This window comes from Corvus moneduloides, chromosome 7 (genome assembly GCF_009650955.1).
Source record: "Corvus moneduloides isolate bCorMon1 chromosome 7, bCorMon1.pri, whole genome shotgun sequence".
NCBI classification, from domain to species: Eukaryota; Metazoa; Chordata; class Aves; order Passeriformes; family Corvidae; genus Corvus; species Corvus moneduloides.
Window position 1 is genome coordinate 22372411 of NC_045482.1, and position 21447 is coordinate 22393857.

At 36.4% G+C, this 21447-nt stretch overlaps 1 protein-coding gene across 2 annotated transcripts; it reads left to right on the forward strand.

The window, feature by feature from the left end:
• Nucleotides 1-791: 791 nt before the first annotated feature.
• GCG (glucagon) lies at nucleotides 792-16707 on the forward strand. Of its 2 annotated transcripts, none has more exons than XM_032114649.1 (7): nucleotides 792-2533; nucleotides 9622-9722; nucleotides 10106-10267; nucleotides 11141-11194; nucleotides 12783-12920; nucleotides 15044-15187; nucleotides 16185-16707. In XM_032114649.1, the coding sequence occupies exons 1-7, from the start codon at nucleotides 2531-2533 to the stop codon at nucleotides 16207-16209; spliced, it is 627 nt and encodes a 208-aa protein (XP_031970540.1). In that variant the 5' UTR covers nucleotides 792-2530; the 3' UTR covers nucleotides 16210-16707. The 2 variants fall into 2 exon arrangements, with proteins under 2 accessions (XP_031970540.1, XP_031970541.1); XM_032114650.1 differs by lacking the exon at nucleotides 792-2533 and adding an exon at nucleotides 2543-5795.
• The last annotated feature ends 4740 nt before the right edge of the window (nucleotides 16708-21447 follow it).

The following is a 21447-nucleotide window of genomic DNA, read 5'->3' on the forward strand; positions in this document are numbered from 1 at the left end:
CACACATGAGAACATTCCTTAGATACATCTTTATGTAAATGTAGTTGCCAAGCTGTTTGTAATGGTTAAATTATACTTTGATGGGAACTCTTCAGAAAATACTCAATTAGTTCAGGTTTTTTTGGAAATGCTGCCAATTACGTGACGTTAATGAGCTTTTTGTTGGTAATGTAATTAAAATTCAACTGCTATAATGGCTAAAGGAAAAAATTGTATCTCTAAGAAAGTTAACGTTAAGAAAATTTAACATGAAGTGGGCCTAATTAGATGTTGATTATATGGTCCTATGTGCATTTGCTGCACACAACACTAGTCTCAGAAATGTGGTTATCTTGCAAATAAGGAATACAATTCAGTTGAAATACTGAGATTTAACTCTCAATTTTTTATATGGATACAACACCAAGGAAATCATTGCAACATTGTGGTGAAAGAGAGAAAAATCAAGCTCTTATCCCAGATGCTTAAAAGTTTAAGATACCTGAATATGTCAGTGAGAACCTAGAGTAATTTCCAAAAAAGCACGGTATCAATCTGACATAAATATCAATATATTAAGGTCACTTTCAATTTCTGCACCTTTATTTTATTTATTCTTTTGAAAATCCTCTAAGTTCTGGAAATTTGGGCAGATAGATTGGCCTGTTGTTGGTACTCTAAGTAATAAAATGATGCAATGTGTTGTTCACACCCTGCCCACGAGTCTGTTGTCTGAAGCTTTTGAAAGTATTTGAAATAAGGGACATTTCAGGAAAATCTGCCAAACAAAATAACAGAAGGTATCTCTTTCACAAGGGGTGCATTAGATATTTCATTATGAATCTGCCCTGAGGTCTGTTTGTTTCCTAAGGCAACCAGAGTACCTATCTTCCAAACTGTCCACCATCTACTCTGGCTTGTAGGTAGCAGTTATGGGGAAAAAAAATTTTTAAAATAAGTGCAGTTTTCTGCCATCATTGTTCCGTCATTGTTTTTCATGTTATTTATTTCTCTGCCTTACACAGTGTTCTTGCCAAAGAATGGGAATATGTCTCCAGCAGAGTATGACATTTACACTGAGTTGCTGAAATAATGTCTAACCTGAAAGCTTTATGATTGAGCAACCACGTGTTTTGATGACCTAGGAGAAAATGTCCTAGGATGCTGTGAGTGTCAAAAAAAATCCTCTTAAAAATACATCCAACATCAGATTACTGGCTGTCCTGTGCTTATAACAGGTAACATCACAGTCAATCACTAGAAATGGTGCAGAGCACTGCAAACCTACCCCCACACTATAACAGAATTGCAGAATGGTTGGGGTTGGAAGGGAACTTGGGAGGTCTACTTATCCCACTTCCCTGTTCACACAGGGCTACCTACATCCTGTAGCCCAGGACTTCGTCCAGATGGCTTTTTAATATCTAAAAGCCTTCTGGACACTCTACAACCTCTCGCAGCCACTGCTGCCAGTGCTTTGTCACCCTCATAGTAAACAAGTTCTTCCTTATGCTTGGACAGAACATTCTAGGTTTCAGTTTGTGCTGGTTGCCTCTTGCTCTGTCACTGGGCACCAAAAAAAAAAAGGCTGGCTGTCTTTTTTGGACCATCCCTTCAGATATTTATATACAGTGATAAGATTCTCCCAAGCTTTTTCTTCTCTAGAAAGAGAACATGTTCCATTCTGCCTTGTTTACAAACACAATCCATGTTATAAGCATTACCCCAAACATTCACCGGACAGTTATTTGCCCCATTCCACTTTAACTGAAGGGAAGAGCCTAAAGAGGCTACAGGATAGGCTCTTTTGTAACAGATCTTCAAAAGTTCAAGTTGAAAGGGCTTGTCCTGAGGTATCAAGCTGAAGCTAACGAAGTATGTGAATAAAAAGTATATATAACTATACTGCAAACAGAGAACATGGTGTGTAAGAGCCAACACCAGGACACAATTTGAATTAACCTAAGCTCTTATGACAAGAGTGAACATCCTCAAAGTTTTGCTTCCCACTTTCAAATGTTTTAGAAGATCTGGTTTTCAAAAAAATGCTGAGCACTTTCTGTTCCTTTCTCTTTTGAATAACACTCTCACACTTCAGATACTCAAATATACCACTTCAGACAATGAAACATTAGTCTTCAAATACCTGTCATCTAAACAAGGTATTCAGGCCTCTGAAGATAGGATGTAGTTGTTCTGAATTAAGTAGACAGGCCCTTGATAAATAGCCACAAATACAGTTGTTTACAAGTCAGTTTCCACTGTGAATCCTTTCTAGCTTTTACAAATTGAAACTAGAGCTGAAAAGTAAAAATTGCTTTATTCTAGGAGCTGAAGTGTACATAAATAGTAGACAGTCACTGATTCCACTCCAAACCTGTTTTCATCGTCTACCTCATTCGTGCTGTGTGAACTGAACACATGAAAGAACCTGTAATCCTTATACTTCAAACACGGAGCTACATGCTTTGCTTCACTTGGGATTATTGCAGCTGCAAAGAAGAAAAGGCCTGAAGAGGAATTTAGCAGAAAAACAGCCAGGTTCTAGAATATGGTTAGTGTTATACTCATTTTACTCAGATATCAAGTCCAATTCAGACTACATTCAATACTTTCCAGTTTGTCAGTCAGTTCCAATTACAAGGCACAGCTGTTTAGAACATTTTATAGAGTCATTTGAAGGCTCTATATTTAATCTGAATAATTCATAGTATTTGCTAAGAGCATTTGGTATTACTTTCAATTATGAACATTGTCTTCTCAGAATGTAAAATAACTGGTACATATTTGGCTAGCTCTTCTACTTGCGCAAATTGATGCAGCTCCATTGGCTTGCAGTGGAGCGATTCCAACTTATGCGAGCAGACAGTGTGGGCTACAGCACAGTTACAATGGCTGTCACTCCTGAGGTACAAACCATTCAGCATCCGTGGCAGAGAGCATGGAGCTGCATGTTGTGGAAGGGCTGAGAGACCCTAAACTAACCCTCCATTTGGGAAGGCCATTCTTGCTTCCCAAAGGGTAGCCATGGAGTTGTATATGTACATAGGCACACATTGTGTGTGTTATGTACAAGTACGCATTTATGGACGTAACATGGTGTTTTATGTGTGCATGTGTTCACACATACTGGTTCCCATTCTCAGTAGGGGAATGCTCTTTCAGGTGATTATGATGTAAGAAAGGTAGCAAAACGAGAGGGGCTGCAGAGCCCAGCCCTCTGAACTCACAGCTGACACAGTTAGGAGAGAATGCTTTCTGTATAATATAAGAAAGTAAAGCGTGTGGGCCTGTAGTCATATCCCAAGATACATCCTCCTCCCTTTAGACATGTAATGGATAATAGTACAATAGTAATAAATATGTAATGAAGAAATACACAGGAGAATTTGGGGAGGTCACTTTTTTGAAAGCATTTGATGAGTATTTTTTTATTTCTTACTGTCAAAAGTCAGCGAGTTCCTAATTCATTAAAATGTTCAAATCTTGACAATTTTAATCAGACAATGGTGCAGAAAACTTTGAAAAACTCCAGATACAGTGAACCCAACAACTCCAGGTGAATCATGAGAAACATGAAAATTTCCTGAAGGCAGGCCACTTTCAGGTTCTGTCTCTTAGTCTGGTTCAAAGTACTGTCTCATTTGAGCACAACGATCTAGATGAGAGTTGCCCTTGATTTTTGCCAAGAGGTGCAAACTAACCGGTGTATTCTAAAATGTGAGAGGAACAAACCTGGGTACATATGCATGTTTCATACACTTGATATAATTTTCCGCTTTTGTTTGTTTTCCGCTTTTGTTTTTTGAGCAAACTCTTGTTTGCTGTGCTCCTGAAATATATAACATAGACTTAGCTGTGGCAACTGAGGGTTGCATGTCTCTTGATGGCAGTTCACCTCTTTCCCATACATTTTATTTTCTGTGTACCATTTGAAAAACAAATAACCAGTCACCTTCTAGATGCCAGATGACCTTCTAGATGATACAGCTCTGTAACAACCTTCCCAACCAGGTGCACTAAGGTGCTCTGTCTCATTTTTTTTTTCTGGAATCATCCTACTGTAAACAAGGAAATTTATATGACACAAGAAAATAAACTGAGCTAAACAAAAAGAGAAAAACTAACTGTTTCCTGGAGGAGAGGATACTGTCTCACATTCTGTATTGCTTTGTTCCAAAGTATCTTTAACTCAGCATGTAGAGAGATGATTGCAGCAATCCATGTCAAGTGTGTGCGTGTCCTCCTGGTGCAGAAGCGGTGGAAAGGGCCCTTTGATCCCCATCTGCTGCATTGCCCGGGTACTGCAGGACGCGCTGGTGGCCTCTGCTGGAGCGGCCAGGTGGCCCGCCCCGAGGACTAAAAATGAAAAAAATAAACCATAAATCTCAGCAGATGGATCCAATAGCACAGAAAAATTATACCCAAAAATATTAAATTTGATGGTGACGACTGTGTAGTGAGACTTAACGTTTCCCTGAACCCCTACTGTGGTACTAAATACAGCCAGGTATTTAGGATAGAGCTCTAGGAAGGATCCAGTAAATTTTTTTTGCCACTCTAACGTGGTTATTAAGTTTATACACTACCTCAGTTGTATCTTATGTGCTATGCCAATTCTGGCTATGGTCAGTCAGCAATTACCTCACTGAAGCATATTCTTTGCTGGCTTGGAGGAGCAGTACTAAGGGAAATAAGAAGGTTTGTTGTAATATGTGCCTTGTACCACAAGCCAGACCATGAGCCACTCCAGACTGGAGTACAGGCTGTCCTTAACATTTAGTGAGGTGTCTACTGTGATTCCAGAACCTTCCTCCTACCTATCTCCCCTACCTGTCTCAGTCTCTGTGTTGTCACTGGCTGGCTGAACATGGCTTTCTTTGGCAGTGCTGCCCCACCACAGCTATGAATTTGTCTCCAATATTGAACAATAGTTGCATAGAACAGGCACTAGTATAAATATCAATATTTTGTTTAATTTTTTTTCTTGTAGGGAATTGAAAGGTGAGCAAAAAGTTTATCTTGCATAAATCTATAGGCCACTGTGTTAAACTCAATTTATAGTGAATGTTTGGCATATAGTTCTCAAGTGAGTATGAATTTTCTTACAGTAGTATTTGCAAAGTGGGAATTTTACATCTAAGGCTGATCAAAACATTTTTTTTAAATTTCACCTGTGCTAGGCATTGCATAGTGGGTAGCCATCAGTGCAGTATTTCACATCTCTTCATATTCATTATATTGGCACAAGATTACTTGAAGAATCATTCAAGGGCTTTGGGGAAGTTGTGCTGGTTATTTTTAACAATGGGTTAAGTTTATAAACCCTGATTTAAAATTGATAAATGGAAACAATTCTATTGATGTTAACAGAATCAGGATTCTAAATGTTAAATGTGGCAAATCAGAAATTGGAGAAATTGCTGCCTTGATCCCAGGTACCTTTTGCCCACTGTTTGTCAAGTTAATGCCCTTCTGTTTGATATTTACTTCTTTGGACGTTGCTACCTCACTCCTTTTGCAAATCCATGTTAGCATTGATGTCATAAAGTAAGCAGAATGAATGTGTGAAATTGCTTGTAAAATTATCAAATGAAATGAATAGCAAATACGATGACTTTTTTTTTTAAGTTGAATAAGGAAACTGTCAGCAATGATGCACTCCTGTAATGCTTACTAGAGCTGAACAGTATATATATAAGTCTGTGCAAAAGAGGCAGCTAGGCAGAGCTCAGGATCTTCAAGGCTTGCCATAGTTGCAGAAGAGAGAGTAGCTCTTTCTGCAACTGCCACGTATTACTTCAAAGTATAATAAGGTAAGATTTATATGAACTACCAGTTATTTATTTGAGAAAGCCGAGTGCATTATCTACATTGTGTTGCCCAAAGTTTGCAATAGAGGTGTGGATCTTTCAGCAAATTGGTGTTTTCTTCTGAGGTTATACTCACTGTTATTTGGAGTCAATGACATCATCATTTAAATCTTTTAATGTATTGATTACTTCAACAAAGAATGATCTGAAAAAGGGAAATCAACAGTTTGTGTTGCAGAATTAATTGAAAGAAGGAAGAATAGCCATGAGAACATCAAAGACAAGAATTGTAGTAAGAATTTAAATGAGATACACAATTATTGATTTTTATATTTTTATCTCCTTTAGTACCTTCTGTAGAGATATTTAATTAATGTGAGTTTAAAATTATTCACTCCTTAGAGATACTGCCTAAATATGAATCAATGGGGATTAAGTTAGAAGCATGGAAACAAATTCAGTGAGTTTATGTGGACACTGATTTCAAACTGTCCAAGACAGATTGTCACTGTCACCCTACAGACTGTCACTCCACTGCCCCACTTTTAGATTAGTTTGTCTCAAGCAACTATTATTTTCATATCACTGTAAGATCAGAAAAGGAAATTTTATAGCACAGAAGTAAAATAAAAGCCTTTCAATAGTTATTGTGATTATTGTATAAAATTTAATTTAGTCTTCCATCCTACTATGGAATTCCTTAGACTAGAACTGTTGTATTTTACAGAACTTTCCACAAGGCATGTTAGGTAAATTAGATGTAAAATACACCTACCTGAAAAAGTAATTTATTTTTTTCTAGAAATTACTGCTATTTGCAGACAGTTTCCTGTCAACAGAAATTTATTTTATTCATTCATACATGTTCATATGAAAATATTTCCTTTTTTTACCACTTCATAATTTCCATTTTTAAACTGGAAATAAATACAAATGTGACTTTTGAAAGATTTTTTTGAAAACTCAGTGAAATTATGCTAGTTAAAATTGTACATAGCTACAAAAGATACCTGTAGCAGAATATATTAGAAAACTAGAAAAATCAAGTTGGTCAAGGAAATAATATTCAAATAAATATCTGATCAAGATTTGAGAGGTATATTTCTTACATATTTCTGGTGCTTCAAACTGAGATGTCTTAAATCTTTCATTTTTGATCAGAAAGAAATGAAAATATTTTCATTAGTCTAATATGCATAGGAATAAAAATTTTCTGTGTAAGATTAGCTTTAGTTTTCCTGCACCTTGACAATAAGTTTCCATGGTTTTTAGCAGTATCTACTGGTGACCTAAAAAACTTAGAGCAAATAAAACCTTTCTTCTGATTGGGAAATTAATTGATTAGCTAGCATAAACTAAGAAAATACTATTTTTCTGATCATCTCTTTTTCTCTATAAAACATGTCTATGTTACCAAGAATAAAATTACAATTTCTTCCTTTAAAACTGTATCTTATTTAACTTGTCAAGAACTGCTGTTGCTGGTTTGACTTACCAATAGCAAGTACTAAATGTTGAACAAACAAAACTGATTCTAAATTTTTTAAAGAACATATATGACAGAAGGTTAATAGTTTTTGACAAAGCTTATTTTATTAATAAGGATTCTCTTACCTGAAAATGTTATAAATTTCAAAAACTGCATTTATACATCTTTCTTTTTAATAATCTCCCTATTTTGATTCTGAAAAATTTAGAAAGAAGCTGAATATGCATTTAGCTTTAATCTTAATACTAAGGAATGAAGTGGCTAGTGGTACTGTTCACATCTGAAAGTTCTATAGGCCTGCGACATTAGAGTTAGAGCCAAGATAAACTGAAATCACTGAATATCTCTTTACTGACTACAGCGACTTTAAACTATTTTTTAATAAGTTTTGTATGAAAGAAAAGCTTTTGGTGTTGGATATTTCATTCCGCCCCAGTGACTTGGGTTTATGGCTAATCTGGATCGCCGTTTAATAAAGCTACAGACGGCTGTAAGCTAGGACTATTAAGCAGGGCAAATTTACTTACGTGTGGTGTAACAGGCAGACTTTATCTGGTGTCCAAGTCCAGGTTAATTCATTTACAGCCATATCAGCTGCCACAGGGGTCAATCACACCATTTTGAAATGACCACAACAGAGCCATTTCCCAAAGAATAGGCAGAGCTTTTGTTCCATTGCTAGAAGCCTATGAAATGTGAAATTATGCATTCTTTGAGATAAACATTGGATGTCAGTGTTGCACCACCAAATTACAGCTCCAAACGAAACAGTGAAAACAGATTTCAGTACTATAGTTAGGGTTTTAATAAGACTGACTACATGACCACCTGACCACCGTGGTATATGTTGGTACTATAGCCGGGTGTGTTCAAGTGAGAGAGTCAAATCTCATATACCAGGACAATGCACAAGGCAGAAACGAGTCTCCAGACACTGACGAAAAAATGAGCAACACTGGTAGTGGCTTTTGGTGGAGAGAGGGAAACTGACCCCATTGCTTAATAGTAAAATCCATCAGAAAATATTATAGTTGTACATTTATTTTCCTGGGTTTCAGCAATATTTGATTAAGATTTTGATTGCCTCAAGTATTTTGATACTGATACTGAGGTATTCTAGTAAAATATTCATATTATTCATTGAGATTCTCTTAAAAATCAGGCCTCACAAAGTACGAGTAGCAATAGATTCTTCCTAACCATTGGTAAAACGCCTGCCAACAGTCAAGCTTTGCATCTCCAAGTATAAGTAATTTTAAAACAGATGGAAGAAACAGGTTTCAAAAAAAATCTGCTATGAAGGGGCAGAGAACTGGGGCAGAGTAGAAGCCCTACAGCAGTAAGATTTTTGATGCCGGAGATTACCTTTTCAGAGGTGTTCATATAGCCCCCTCATTTGCATTGCTCAGTGCAGAGCCACCTCTCCATCTCAAAATGGAGTAATCTGCACCTTCACTACACATCGTTCCCTCATAATTTTCTAAGGCTTCCTCCACCCCATAGTGTATTTAAATTCAGACTATTGTGACAAGGCATTACAATAGAGAATATATATATTTTCACTCAGACTGCCTTATTTTATATATCATTGAACTTCAACAAGTAACTCCTGCAGTAGAGCCACAGGAGTATGGCACAGATTTCATTTAGTGGGGAGGGTGTTTTTTGACTGGGACTTACTTTGCTACCACTTTACTTCAAGGCACTCATGTGTCCTATCTCCCTTTGTTTTTCAGACTGCACCATAAACTTCCATAGGAAAATGCCATGGATGGCAGAAGGGCTTTTTCAGATACACAAGTATCAGCCCAAGTACATGATGAAATTATTTCCAGTGACGTTTTGCTGATGTGAACCCATTGCAACTTCTGTGAGAATGAAAGAATGGGAAGCTGCTAATGTGACAGTATTCTTGACAAAGATTTGCTTTGTTTTTTCTCTAGTGAATGAGCTGGGGAAAAAATCGCAGTCACATCACTACCCCTAGTTTTGCAATAGAACTGTATTACAGATCTAGTGCTTGCCATCAGCTGAACACAGAGAAAAGGAGAGAGCAGACCTTTATCCTCACACTGCAAAAGAAAGTGAGGATGCAGTTGCTCTCAGTTCTCCTTGAGTTCTAAAATACAAACTACAGCCTAAAGACTGGAACAGAGACTACATCTTTTGAATGCCTACCCAAGGCCCTAAAATGTTACCCACTGGACATGGAACCCAAACTAGCAGGCTCTTTCTTCAGGTTTAGATCAGCATTAAGAATGTCTCTTTTCGATCTAATTGACTCAGACATATGTAAACAGTATAACATTTTTCTTTGTTGCCTTATTTCTGTTTTGACAGGCAATGAAAATGAAAAGCATTTATTTTGTTGCTGGTCTCCTTTTAATGATAGTTCAAGGCAGCTGGCAAAATCCTCTTCAGGATACAGAGGAGAAATCAAGGTAAATTCTTTAGACCAAACTTTTACAAATACTTGGCCTGAACTTAGTTTTCTTATACTTTGAAGCCAAACATACTATAATTTAAAGATAGCTTTACGCAGTTCTTAGTCTACCACTGAAATTGACAAATTTTTGATATTGCAAAGCATAGCACAGCAATTTGGGGTATTAAAACAATAGCTACCTTATTTATCCAAGAAGAGTGAGTAATTGTGCAGTATCCAATCTACCATACAGATTCCTTTTACCAGACAGATAGTGATCAATATGCCACTTGCTTTCACTTTGTGGGAGTAAAACATAGTATTGTTAAAAGAAAAATCCATGCACTTGTAGACTGTACTGTAACCACTGCCGATTTACAAGGTCTAAACTTTTCACAGATCATTCAAAGCTTCCCATTCTGAACCAATAGATGAATCTAGACAGCCGAATGAAGTGAAACGTCACTCACAAGGCACATTCACCAGTGACTACACCAAGTACCTGGACACCAGACGAGCTCAGGACTTTGTGCAATGGTTAATGAGCACTAAAAGAAATGGGTAAGCTCTTTGGTCACATTGATACAGATCTTCATGCACAGAAACAGCCAAAAATCCAGCCAATTCGCTTTCTTGGTATCAGCTTCCCATCTCAGACCATGGACAATCCTCAAATAAGTAAAGTACTTGAGGAAAATTTATATATACAATCATAGAATCATTTAGGTTGGAAAGGACCTCTAAGATCATTAAGTCCAGCCATTAATAGAATATTAATATATTATTAGAAATGAGAAACATATGCAAAATCAGTCAAAATGATTTGGTTAAATCAAAGTGTAGTATCTGTTATGCCACCTAAAAAACTGTCTCAGCCTCTTCGGGGTACATTGTCTCAGTGAATGAATGAAGTTCAATATGAATAAAATATATAAACATAATGTACAATTCTGGGCCATTAGGCCTTAACAAAACTTTCCTATCTATGGATAGTCTAATCCTGAGGTTTCATTTTTAAAAAGGGAGCTGAAGTTTAAGTTTTGTTGACCACTGGATAATTAACCCATATGACCAATATAAGTTGGCATATCTTTTTTCAAATACTCTTTGATTAAACTCAAGCTACCAAGCTGAGAGTAAGAATAATGTAGAAGTGTTTCAGTCTTGTGTTCTAGAGAAAATCTGTCCAAAAAGAATCCAAAAATCTATTATGTTAATGCTTCTAAATCTCTGTGGAAGCCTTTAAAGTATAAAGTAACAATTTCTACACATTGTATTAATTTGAATTCATATGTCTGAAATACAATGAATATAATATTCACCTGTCAGTCATGGGGGTTTACCATAATACTTAAATAATAACCAATACAAGCTTATGCAGGCTCTGCAGTGTATTGGTAATAATGATCTAATGATTGTTCAATTTCACTACAGCCAACAAGGACAGGAGGACAAAGAAAATGACAAAGTCCCTGACCAGCTCTCAAGGTATTCTATATGTCACAACTTGTTATTTGAAACCAGTCTGAGCTCATTTTCAGTTAAACAAGAAAGAAAACAACTAGTATTCTTTACAATGTTACCACAATCAAAGAAATATCAATCAAGTACGTTATTTCACACCAGCTGTTTACTGGTGTAAAAAAGAAGGAGGATATGTCTCTATGGTTTTTATTCCTGCACCTGTGTTCTATAGCTATATGCAGTGGGTGCAAGGAATGCAACAGGATGAGAATACGTTTCAGGAAAGCACATTTCAAGTAATCAGGGAGAGCAGAGAATAAAATAAAAAGAAAATCAGTATAGAAAAAGGATGAAGAAAAAAAACCAAACACATTATGTTGAAGAATAAAAAATCAGTGAGAAGATTAGTGAAAGGAAGATGGCCAGGAAAAATTGCAGAGAGCTGATTAAACATGATGCACTGCTCAGCCCTCAGCTCTCAGTCCCATGTCACATAAACTACTTATTACAGAAAGGAGAACACAAGACCTGCTGAAGGCCAGAATTCTGTTTCTTGACTGTGGTTTTGGGAAAGGGTTAGATAGATTGGAAATTTTAAATAAATAAATAAGAAATTGAGTAAGTGGTTTTGCAAAACAGATTAAAATACCTACATTCATTCTTTCATTTTTCAGAAAATCCAAAAAGGATAGCCCAGATCACAAAGATCCTTGAGTTCACACTGTCAATATTAATAACAAATTTGTAATAATGTTTCTGCTTCATTGAAACAGCATATCTCAAAAAAAATTAACATTTCATTAAAAATGCTCCAAACAACTCTAGTTAGCACTGCTGATGAAAAGTGCAGATGGTACTAAATTAGGAGGAATGATGACATCCCAAGAAGAAAAAATAATAGAAAGAGCTAGATTTGGGCAGAGATTAGCAAATTCTGAAACAGAAATGCTAGGGAATTTGTTCATGGAAAATATTCCATAACATGCCTACTTCTCAGTGCAGTTTGCCTTCCCAAGAGCCACTGTAACATAATTTTGTGTTATATCAGAGAAAGAATCACAGTGAGGTGTAGGGAGGGAGAAGATAAATGTCTTTAACAAGATGGAGTTGATCAGGCTTGAAAGTTTTCCGAGATTATGACTTGGTCAGAGCGATGAATAAAAGGGTGTTCATAAAACAACTCAAAATGTAAATTTGAAAGGAATTAAGTCTGAATAGTTTGGCTCAGCAAAAAGAGGTGAAGATAAGAGGAACATCTAACAAAGGGTACCAAAAAGCATGTCTGTATAATACAATACAGCTTCTTGCTCATAGCTAACTAGTCTAGCAGAAGACCATTCCAATACAGCTGTAATTGCTTTCCACACCTGAACTGAGTTGTTCAGAACCAGTTTGGGAATCTCTGCACAAAACTGTATTGCATAGTACAGGCAATAGCTTTGGAACTGAAATATATCAGGAAAAAATATATCAAGACCAATTTGAGAAGCAAAAAGAACCCCTCTCTCTTATAGAAATGCTAGTCTGGCAAGTAGGAAATTTAAATCAATAAAGATTGTTAAAAAGTTAAATTCTTATGCAGTCTGCTCCTACAGTATTGCTCTTCTTTCAGCAATGCAATCTCCAAGCGTCATGCTGAATTTGAGAGACATGCTGAAGGCACCTACACCAGTGATATCACCTCTTATTTGGAAGGTCAAGCTGCCAAAGAGTTCATCGCCTGGTTAGTGAATGGACGAGGAAGAAGAGAGTAAGAATCCATCCATTCCTATTATTAAATTTTGCCTTGGTTTGGGGTTAGAAATCATGTCTGATGAAACTTTGATGTGTTTTTGATCATTCTTGCTGTACTTCATGCTTTCTTTTGTATTAGAAGATATTCCGTGGATAATAGACCACCACTTTACATTTTTAAGTTCAAATACAGATTGAAACCTGTTCAGTATGCTGTTACATTCTAAAAGGTCAAGTTTTATTTAAGGTCAACACATCTAAAACTAAACCAGACCTTCCTCTTCTACCACCCTTCCCCCTTCACATAACATTGCTTACAGTCTCCTTAACTATCATTGAGATTATTCAAGGTAGTCATCTTAAATTGCCTTCTCTTTTTTTCTTTTGAAGTCAATCTTTTCCTCTGCAGTATTTCCAAGATTAAATTTTTCCCATATTATCATTGTTATCAGTTATCAGCTGTACTCCATGTGCTGATGATCATTCCCAGCAGTAACTAATAACTTCTTTTCCTCTTCCCATGCTTCTCAGAGTCTCCCCAAGTTGCTGCTGCCATAACAACTACCATTTGCTATGACTATAACTTATTTTCCTTTTTAAGATGCCTCTAATTCTTTTGCTATGGTTCACGGTTCCCTGGACACAATGCTCCACTAATGACTTCACCTACCTATGACTTCTTCCATTTTTATCTTGTTCTCCACATACTCCTTGCAGATTTCTCTATGCTATTCACTTCATGTACTCCCTCATGACTTTACATCTTTTGTCATGATGGTCTTACACTTAGAATGGCATTACCTTCAGTCTCCTGCAGGCACCTTCTGCTCATCTATTTCCAGCTCTGCATGGTGAGGAGCTACACCATGCAGCTGCCACTCCCCACCTGTTAACCATACTTACTTGTGCCTTTAGACTGTAAGCTCCTTGGGGCAGGGATTTCAGTTCATCCTCTGAGTATATATTCTACCAGCTGTAAAGTACTATGTAAGTCTCTCGCATTACATAAAATATAATAATAAATAATAATAATAATAAAATACAATCTGTAAGACAAGATTGTGTGTTGTAGTTAAGGAAGACTAAATAGGTAAAACTAAGTTTTGTAAATATTGACAATTTCCTGAAGAAAACAGAGTTAAATAAATTAGTTCAGCTATATAGAGAAGGGAAAAGCTGGTTCCGCTTCCTAGTTATGTTCAGACTTCCACTTGTTTTTCTGTCATGTTTTATTTTCATCAGCAGAAGTAGGGTATTTCTGTATCCATTTGAGAGAAACACAACCTCAGTTGAACTTAGAAACCTAGATGGGCAATTAATTGTAGACAACCCTTCTGCTTTCCAATATTTGGTATTACTTGTATATAGAATTCCTTGAAATCAGCCAGTCTGCCTGTCATTGGATCCAGGGCCCAGGGTGCTTCAGCTTCAGCCCACCTTAGTGAAACCCATTAAAATCTTCCTATATTTGGTGGGATGAAACAAGAGAGGAAAGTTTTCTAAATCAAACTCTGGCTTTGACATACTGGTTTTCCAGCAGTCAAAAAAGAATAGAACAAGAATCAGGATCTGATTCCAAGTATAAAATGCTACATTCTATGTTTTTACATCAAAAAAGCACATAGGTTTTATACAGGTGCTTTACAGCTATTTCAACCATGCCCCTGCAAAAAAAAAAAAATTGCTGCTCCTGATATCTAAATTCTTATGCAATGTAATTTTAAGGAAATAACTAGGCCTTAAGTCCAAATAAAAGAAAAAAAAAAAGGTATGAACATTTGACTGTAATATTTTAACAGTTGTATTTCCTAAATAACAATTCTTAGTAAAGGTACTGATGCCTAGTCTACATGGTATAGACATTGCAGACTGAGATATATTTTTGCATGTATGGCTTTTTCAAAGCTGCTGGAGAGGAGTTTAGGCTCACTGGAAGGAGCAGTTGTCTGGTTTGAAAATAATGCCTCAAGAGATGTTCTGACATGCGTTGTGCTGTACTGAGCCCTAACATCAGGCTCAGCCCTTAACTCCTTAAAATCGCAGGAAATATGCAGTGTAGTAGAACGCTGTAATAAGGCCCTTTTAAATCGTTTGTTTATTTAGATCTGCACATTGGTTGATAATTTCTTACCTTTGAAGTTTCCCAGAAAAAGCTCTTGTGGCCGAAGAAATGGGTCGAAGACATGCAGATGGCACTTTCACGAGTGATATCAACAAAGTCCTTGATGACATGGCTGCCAAAGAGTTCCTAAAATGGCTAATTAACACAAAAGTTACTCAAAGGTGCCTGAATTTTATACTGTTCTTAATACCAGTGTTTAAAATGGATTTGTCACACATAGGAAAAATACTACTAATTTTTCTCTTAGCTAGTGATATATCTGTACTATGTTGCAAACTTTGTTACAGACAGATGAAGAAGGGTAAGACACTAAATGGAACTTGTTCCAAATGTTATTTGAATTTTTTTATCAATGCTGAACCTCTCTGATAGTTTCCTATTTAACTTGAGAGTAGTTTTGCCACCAACTGTTACCAGAAATAAGGTCAGATTAAATTATCGAAAAATAAAACTTTTCTTTGCATGGACATTATAAAATCAGAAATATTTATTGGTATAATTACATCAAATTGATTATTCTTTAAAGACTGTGATACAAAACACTGCCTTAAAATGCAGCTTGTCATTAGGGAACAGTGCTGTAATCTGTGTTCCTGACAGGTGACTGTTTAAGAACCTGCTTTAGTTCGCCTGTATGTAGGCAAAGCAGCATTTTCTAAGTGAGCTCTGCGAACAGGTTAATAGTTGGGAATTGTTTGTTAAAATTAACAAAACATTTAAAAAATAATTAAATGCCAACTCAAGACACTTGTGAGTGGCCAGATTTTTTTTAAATGTTGGATTTCCCCTTTGCATTACTGAAGCCCCCAAAAAGACTAGTTGATTTTGGAAATCTGAAACAACAAATATTGGCTCAAAAAATTTAGAAGGTACAGTTAAAATACGGTTTTTATTAGCATGTTACTATTTTTGTGTTTGTAGTTCAGCATTGAAACAAACAATTTAGGAAAAGAATCGATTAGAAGCTAGTAAAACACTTTTCTTTTAGGAATAATTGTTTTCAATCTGTTATTAGAGATAGGCATTGAGAGGTCTGTGGAACTAACATCTGCTCACTCTTAAACAGAAAAAATATGTTCCACACATATTTCATAAATCTTAGGAGACTTAGAATATTTCCTAATTGCTGCTGCTTTTTTTCTTTTCTTTTCCCCCCAGAGACCTTTTGGAAGAATACCAGTAAAAATGCAGAATAAAAAGGGATAAATGAAGATCTTCATTTCATCAACTGCCAGTTATTAAGAGATTCTGAAATCTGTATTTTGTCATTTACATTTGGTGTAACAAAGCTATGTCACCTTGCATGCCAGGAAATAATTGTACTATAGTTTAGTGTTGCCAAAGGTTTATATATGGAAAACCTGTTGTCTAAGGGATGGTTTTCTTAACAGCTTTAAGACTATGAAAGTTCGATAACTTCATATTTTCCATTTATTAGGACTAAAGTAACTCCATTTATATTTAAGGATAAAATTATTTTTCTAAAAAATTTACTTCTACACACAAATTATTCAATCACCAATTATATGTTTAATTCATAAGGGGCTGGCAGTTACAAATGCCTGAGAAGTGAATATCCCTCTTAAAACCTTTGTTATAAAAAGGCTAAGCTTTAAGGATATTAAATGATAGCCTTAAATAAATTTTTTCAAGCTTCTTTTCTGTTGACTTCTCATGTGTATATGCCGTGTGCCTCTTTGCAGTCCATTTCATTTTATTTTAATATTTTAGTGTCACTGAGATCTTAAAAGTGGTTTCTTTGGAATGATAAAACAAACTCAGCATTCTGTTCCATCATGTTTTGTCCACAATGATTCCCAGAAAAGAGTTGTGTGACCTTTGAATTATCTTTAGTTGAAAAAGAAATCATGTAAGATGAAGCAAAAGAGGGGAACATGACTGAAGAGACAGTTATTCTTCATTACCATAAATTCTGGTTCAGAACAGGAGGACAGCTTTGAAAAATGTTAAGTGCAATATACTCCGTAAGTGTGGAAACTGCCCCATAACTTTTCTTCAAATTTTTTGAGATTGCCAAGTCAAACCAATGCAAACAGCCCTCTAATCCATGTTTCCTTGTTTCCAAATTCCTTCCTTCCTTCCTTCCTTCCTTCCTTCCTTCCGAATTCCGAATTCCTTCCTCCCTCCCTCCCTCCCTTCCTTCCTTCCTTCCTCCCTCCCTCCCTTCCGAATTCCGAATTCCTTCCTCCCTCCCTCCCTCCCTTCCTTCCTTCCTTCCTTCCTCCCTCCCTCCCTTCCGAATTCCGAATTCCTTCCTCCCTCCCTCCCTCCCTTCCTTCCTTCCAAATTCCTTCCAAATTCCTTCCTTCCTTCCTTCCTTCCTTCCTTCCTTCCGAATTCCTTCCGAATTCCTTCCTTCCTTCTCTGAGAACCACTTTTACGTGGTGTTACCTCCTATTTCCAATGACTACCCAAACCCCCTTTTCTCCCCTCACTGTTTTAGCAATGTACCAGGGATCTTCATTAAAATGTCCTAAAGGGCAAGTGGTTTAAGAGAAATCCCATGGGCCTAGCAAGTATCTAGTAGAAGTTGATATGAAATAGGACCATTGTTGAATCAGAATTAGTACCTATAATTTTTGCTGGGAATAAAAGTTTTATGGGAATAAATTTTTTAAAAGCATCTGAAACTTTCACTGATAATCTAGAATTTCTGGGAAAATATTAGATCATTCTTCCAAAGTGCTATAGGAATGAATATTCTGTAATTTCAGATCAGGGCAGATCATACCCAATTTGGCATCTTGATCAGCTTCTTGATAGCAACAGAAAGCTGTTCTAACAACCCAACTTTAAACAATTTAAACTCAATAGAATCTTGCACTAAAAAAAAAAAAAAATCATAGCATCCACTATACCCCTGGAGATTAAAAAAAAAAAAGGAGGCTATGTATACATATTAGTTTATTTAATCCCATTTGTACACAGTGGTTTGGGTCCATGTGGAACTGGAAAAGATTTAGTTATACACAGTTGGATACATATGGCCCAGGATAAAATGGTACGAGGTAACTTTTCTGTTTCAAAGACTGAACAATTGTCTTTGAAATGTTTTATTTCACTTTGTCGAGGATATTTTAGTGTTCTAAGGATAGGATTCCTAAGTTACAAATCCTTTTTTCCACAGTGCCTGTCACCAGGGTATTTGAGCCCCTTCTGGTGATGGCTTTGTCAGCTATGAAAATACTGGTCTTTCCACACTTTTACAAATCATATGCTTTAGGAACATAGGGGCATAAATTATTTTCTCAAGTTTATTCAGCTTGTCTGGAACACAACAAAAACATTTAACCTCTAATTTTCTAAGTCCCAATCTAGAGCATGAACCAAAATTAACCCTTTCTTCAGAAGTGAGATGAAGCTGAGCTTGTAATCAGAAATATCAAACACATGTTTCAGCTCAACAGGACTACGATTTACATATCCTGAAATCAGAGAGCAAGTCCATATGGGATCATTAATAAGGTATGTCCTGGATATTTCTCACACATGCTACATGAAATTCAGTGAATAGTATAAATATAGGGAGAAATAAGTCGCCATCTCTTCGCCTTTACTACACAATAGCTGGAGTCCTCTGTGTATTGCATAAGTGCTGCCTTGAACTTCCAGGTGGTCTTATATTTAAAAGTGTTCCCATTGTATTTTATTTGCTGAGCACGCAGCATCTTTCCCCTTCCACACTAATTATTAAGTAATAATAAGCATATTGCAGTAAAAGACAACTACTTGGAATTAATACCAAGAAAAAAAAAAAAAGAATGAAACCTGAGACACTCTAACCATTCAACTGTGCTCAGAGGACATGTAGTAAGAATCTGTAGTTGCCAGGAAAATAATTTTATAAAGAAAAACACACAAACTTGAAAGAACTGAGTGACAGCTGCTACTAGCCACACTGAAATGGTTGTCCCAGTGACATAATCACATAACATAGGGATTTTTCTTTCCTGATTTACAGTTAACACTTTCTTCACAATCCTCTCAAACAGAACTAATGCAAAGATGTGCTACAAAACTGCCATGGTATTTCAACTTCATATGCAAAGAAAAAATGAAACTATTTCTGAAAAAAACAACATTTTTAATATATTTGTAGTCAAAAGACACACTTAGTCCAGAAGAACTTGAACACTCCTCAGTGTTAACAGCACTTTTGCCTTCTTTTCTTCACAGCACATTTGAAGTGAGCCACTGAATCCATGCAAAACTTTATCCAGCACATATTTTGTCTCCCACAGCTACACATTGAGAAATCTGGAATACATCATTGCACCTGTAAAGTAAACTGTACACATTTTAGTCACAATTTTTCTTTATTCTGCAGAGAGCTTAAGTTTTCTATTTTTGCAGTTTGACTCTTCCAAATATTTCTGGAGGAAATGCTCAAATATATAAACAGATGTCTAACAAAGCCTTGAGTTTTACTGAGGCTAGAGGTCTGAAGAAGACATCACATCTGGCAGGTTCCCCTAGTGTTTGGGAAAGTCAACCTCAGGCTGAAAGCTGTATTTTCATTCTTTTCTAGTAAGTAGCTCTTTGCAATTATGCAACTTCTTTATGAATACAACAGTGCTGAGCATACAATATGAAGCTACAGCTTCTCAAATTTCATCATGTAGCAGCCGCTGCTGGATATTTATTTGTTTAATTCCTTGGCATTTCCTGGCTAATACATATCTGATTACAAAAGAACACCATAGTATAAAGTAACTTGAAATATTTAGCTGCAGGAACTTTTTTAAGTCTCAGGCTATCACAAAAGACAATCTGACGGGGAACCAGAAGCACAACCATAACAATAATTTTTGGGATCATGGGCATTTTTTTGATCAGTCAGGAGGAACTCGAGATTTTTTTCAAGTTGCAGAGAATCACTGTTAGGAACCATTGCAACTAAATGGAAAACATATTCTGCTATACTGACTCTTACTGGAACTTTCAGGTGGTTCTGCATCCAGATTTTACAGAGACTGCGTAAGTCTCTCTGGCATGACCAGAGTCAGAAGCACTGTGGATTATTAAAAATTTTATCTAGACACAGGAACACAGATTTCCAAAGACACTTAAAATTGTGTTCCCACAGAAACCATCAGCAGCCAGCCACATGCTTTGACAGTACTGCTCCTTTTTTCTCCTTAGAATTCACCACTGAGAAACTTTAAAACCTTGCAGATAATCTCTCAAAATAATACTAAACTGCAACTTGGCTATGAAAAGCTACAAAACATTCAGGTACATTTTTTCACAAGACTGACATTACTTGACTGTGCTGTATTTTGAGACATTGTGGTGATCACTACTTAAATGCTTAGGGGGGAAAAAAAGCACAGATTGGTTGTATTATATATATATGCTGTGATTCCTACTCATTAGGAAAAGGAAAATTCACCCTGGGGTGGTGAGGAGTGGTGGTGTTTTGTTTTTCTTTTTGATTGTTGATAAGACAAACAGGTGCACAGTACACCGGACAGACCTTTAAGTGGAGCTGTAAGATATTCTGAAACACTGGTCATGCATCTGTCTTGGGGTGACTTTATGATGTGTATCCCATATCACTGCCCTACGCCCAGAAATTAATTTTTGTGCCTTTCTATGCCTTTAAGCCTGAGAGGGGGAAGGAAAAACTGAGCAAAACTTTTTCAAAGCAGCATACAATGATATACTGCTTCGAAAAGTAATGTAAAAGAGTGTCATTTCACTGTGACTTTACTTTATAGAAGTGGACTTACCTGTACTCAGAGATTAGTGGTTTGCAAGCTGTGAAATTGCAGCATATTGGACCCTACATGGTAAACATACACTGTGCTACCTGGAACCACTGTCAGGGCACATAAATGACGTTCCTGAGGTAAACTGATATAGCCATCACAGCGTAAATTCGTAACTAGTACCAACTGCTACCTTCAAGGAGAATGGTATACAATAGTGAGCAAGAACATGTTTGTATCTACAGGAAGTCTGTTAGCTTCCATACAGACATATCTTTAATGTTTCTAAACACTTTGGGTTATACAAAAGGAGACTTTTTTATCACAAAAAGCTATTAACCCACTTGCAGACACAGGTTTCTTAAGAAACAGACGCAAAATATTAAATGCTGTGCTCCATCTGCAGAAGTAGAATGAAGGAGCAAGCAGCACAACCTTACTGAAAGCTTTGACAAGTACTTTGAAGGCGAGTCTAAGAACATTTGTTATTTCCCTTGACTTGAAATCTTGCTTCAGCAGATCATATACTTTTTCTGTTACATTTCTGAACTTGTGAAATACCTGCATCTGTCTCTGGTAACTACTAGTGTTCTGCAATCAGAGGGGGGAAATCTAACATGGACAAACCCAAAAGCACCACTCATAATTACTTTTTGGAGGCTAGGGCTCTTAAAATAATCTAGAAACTC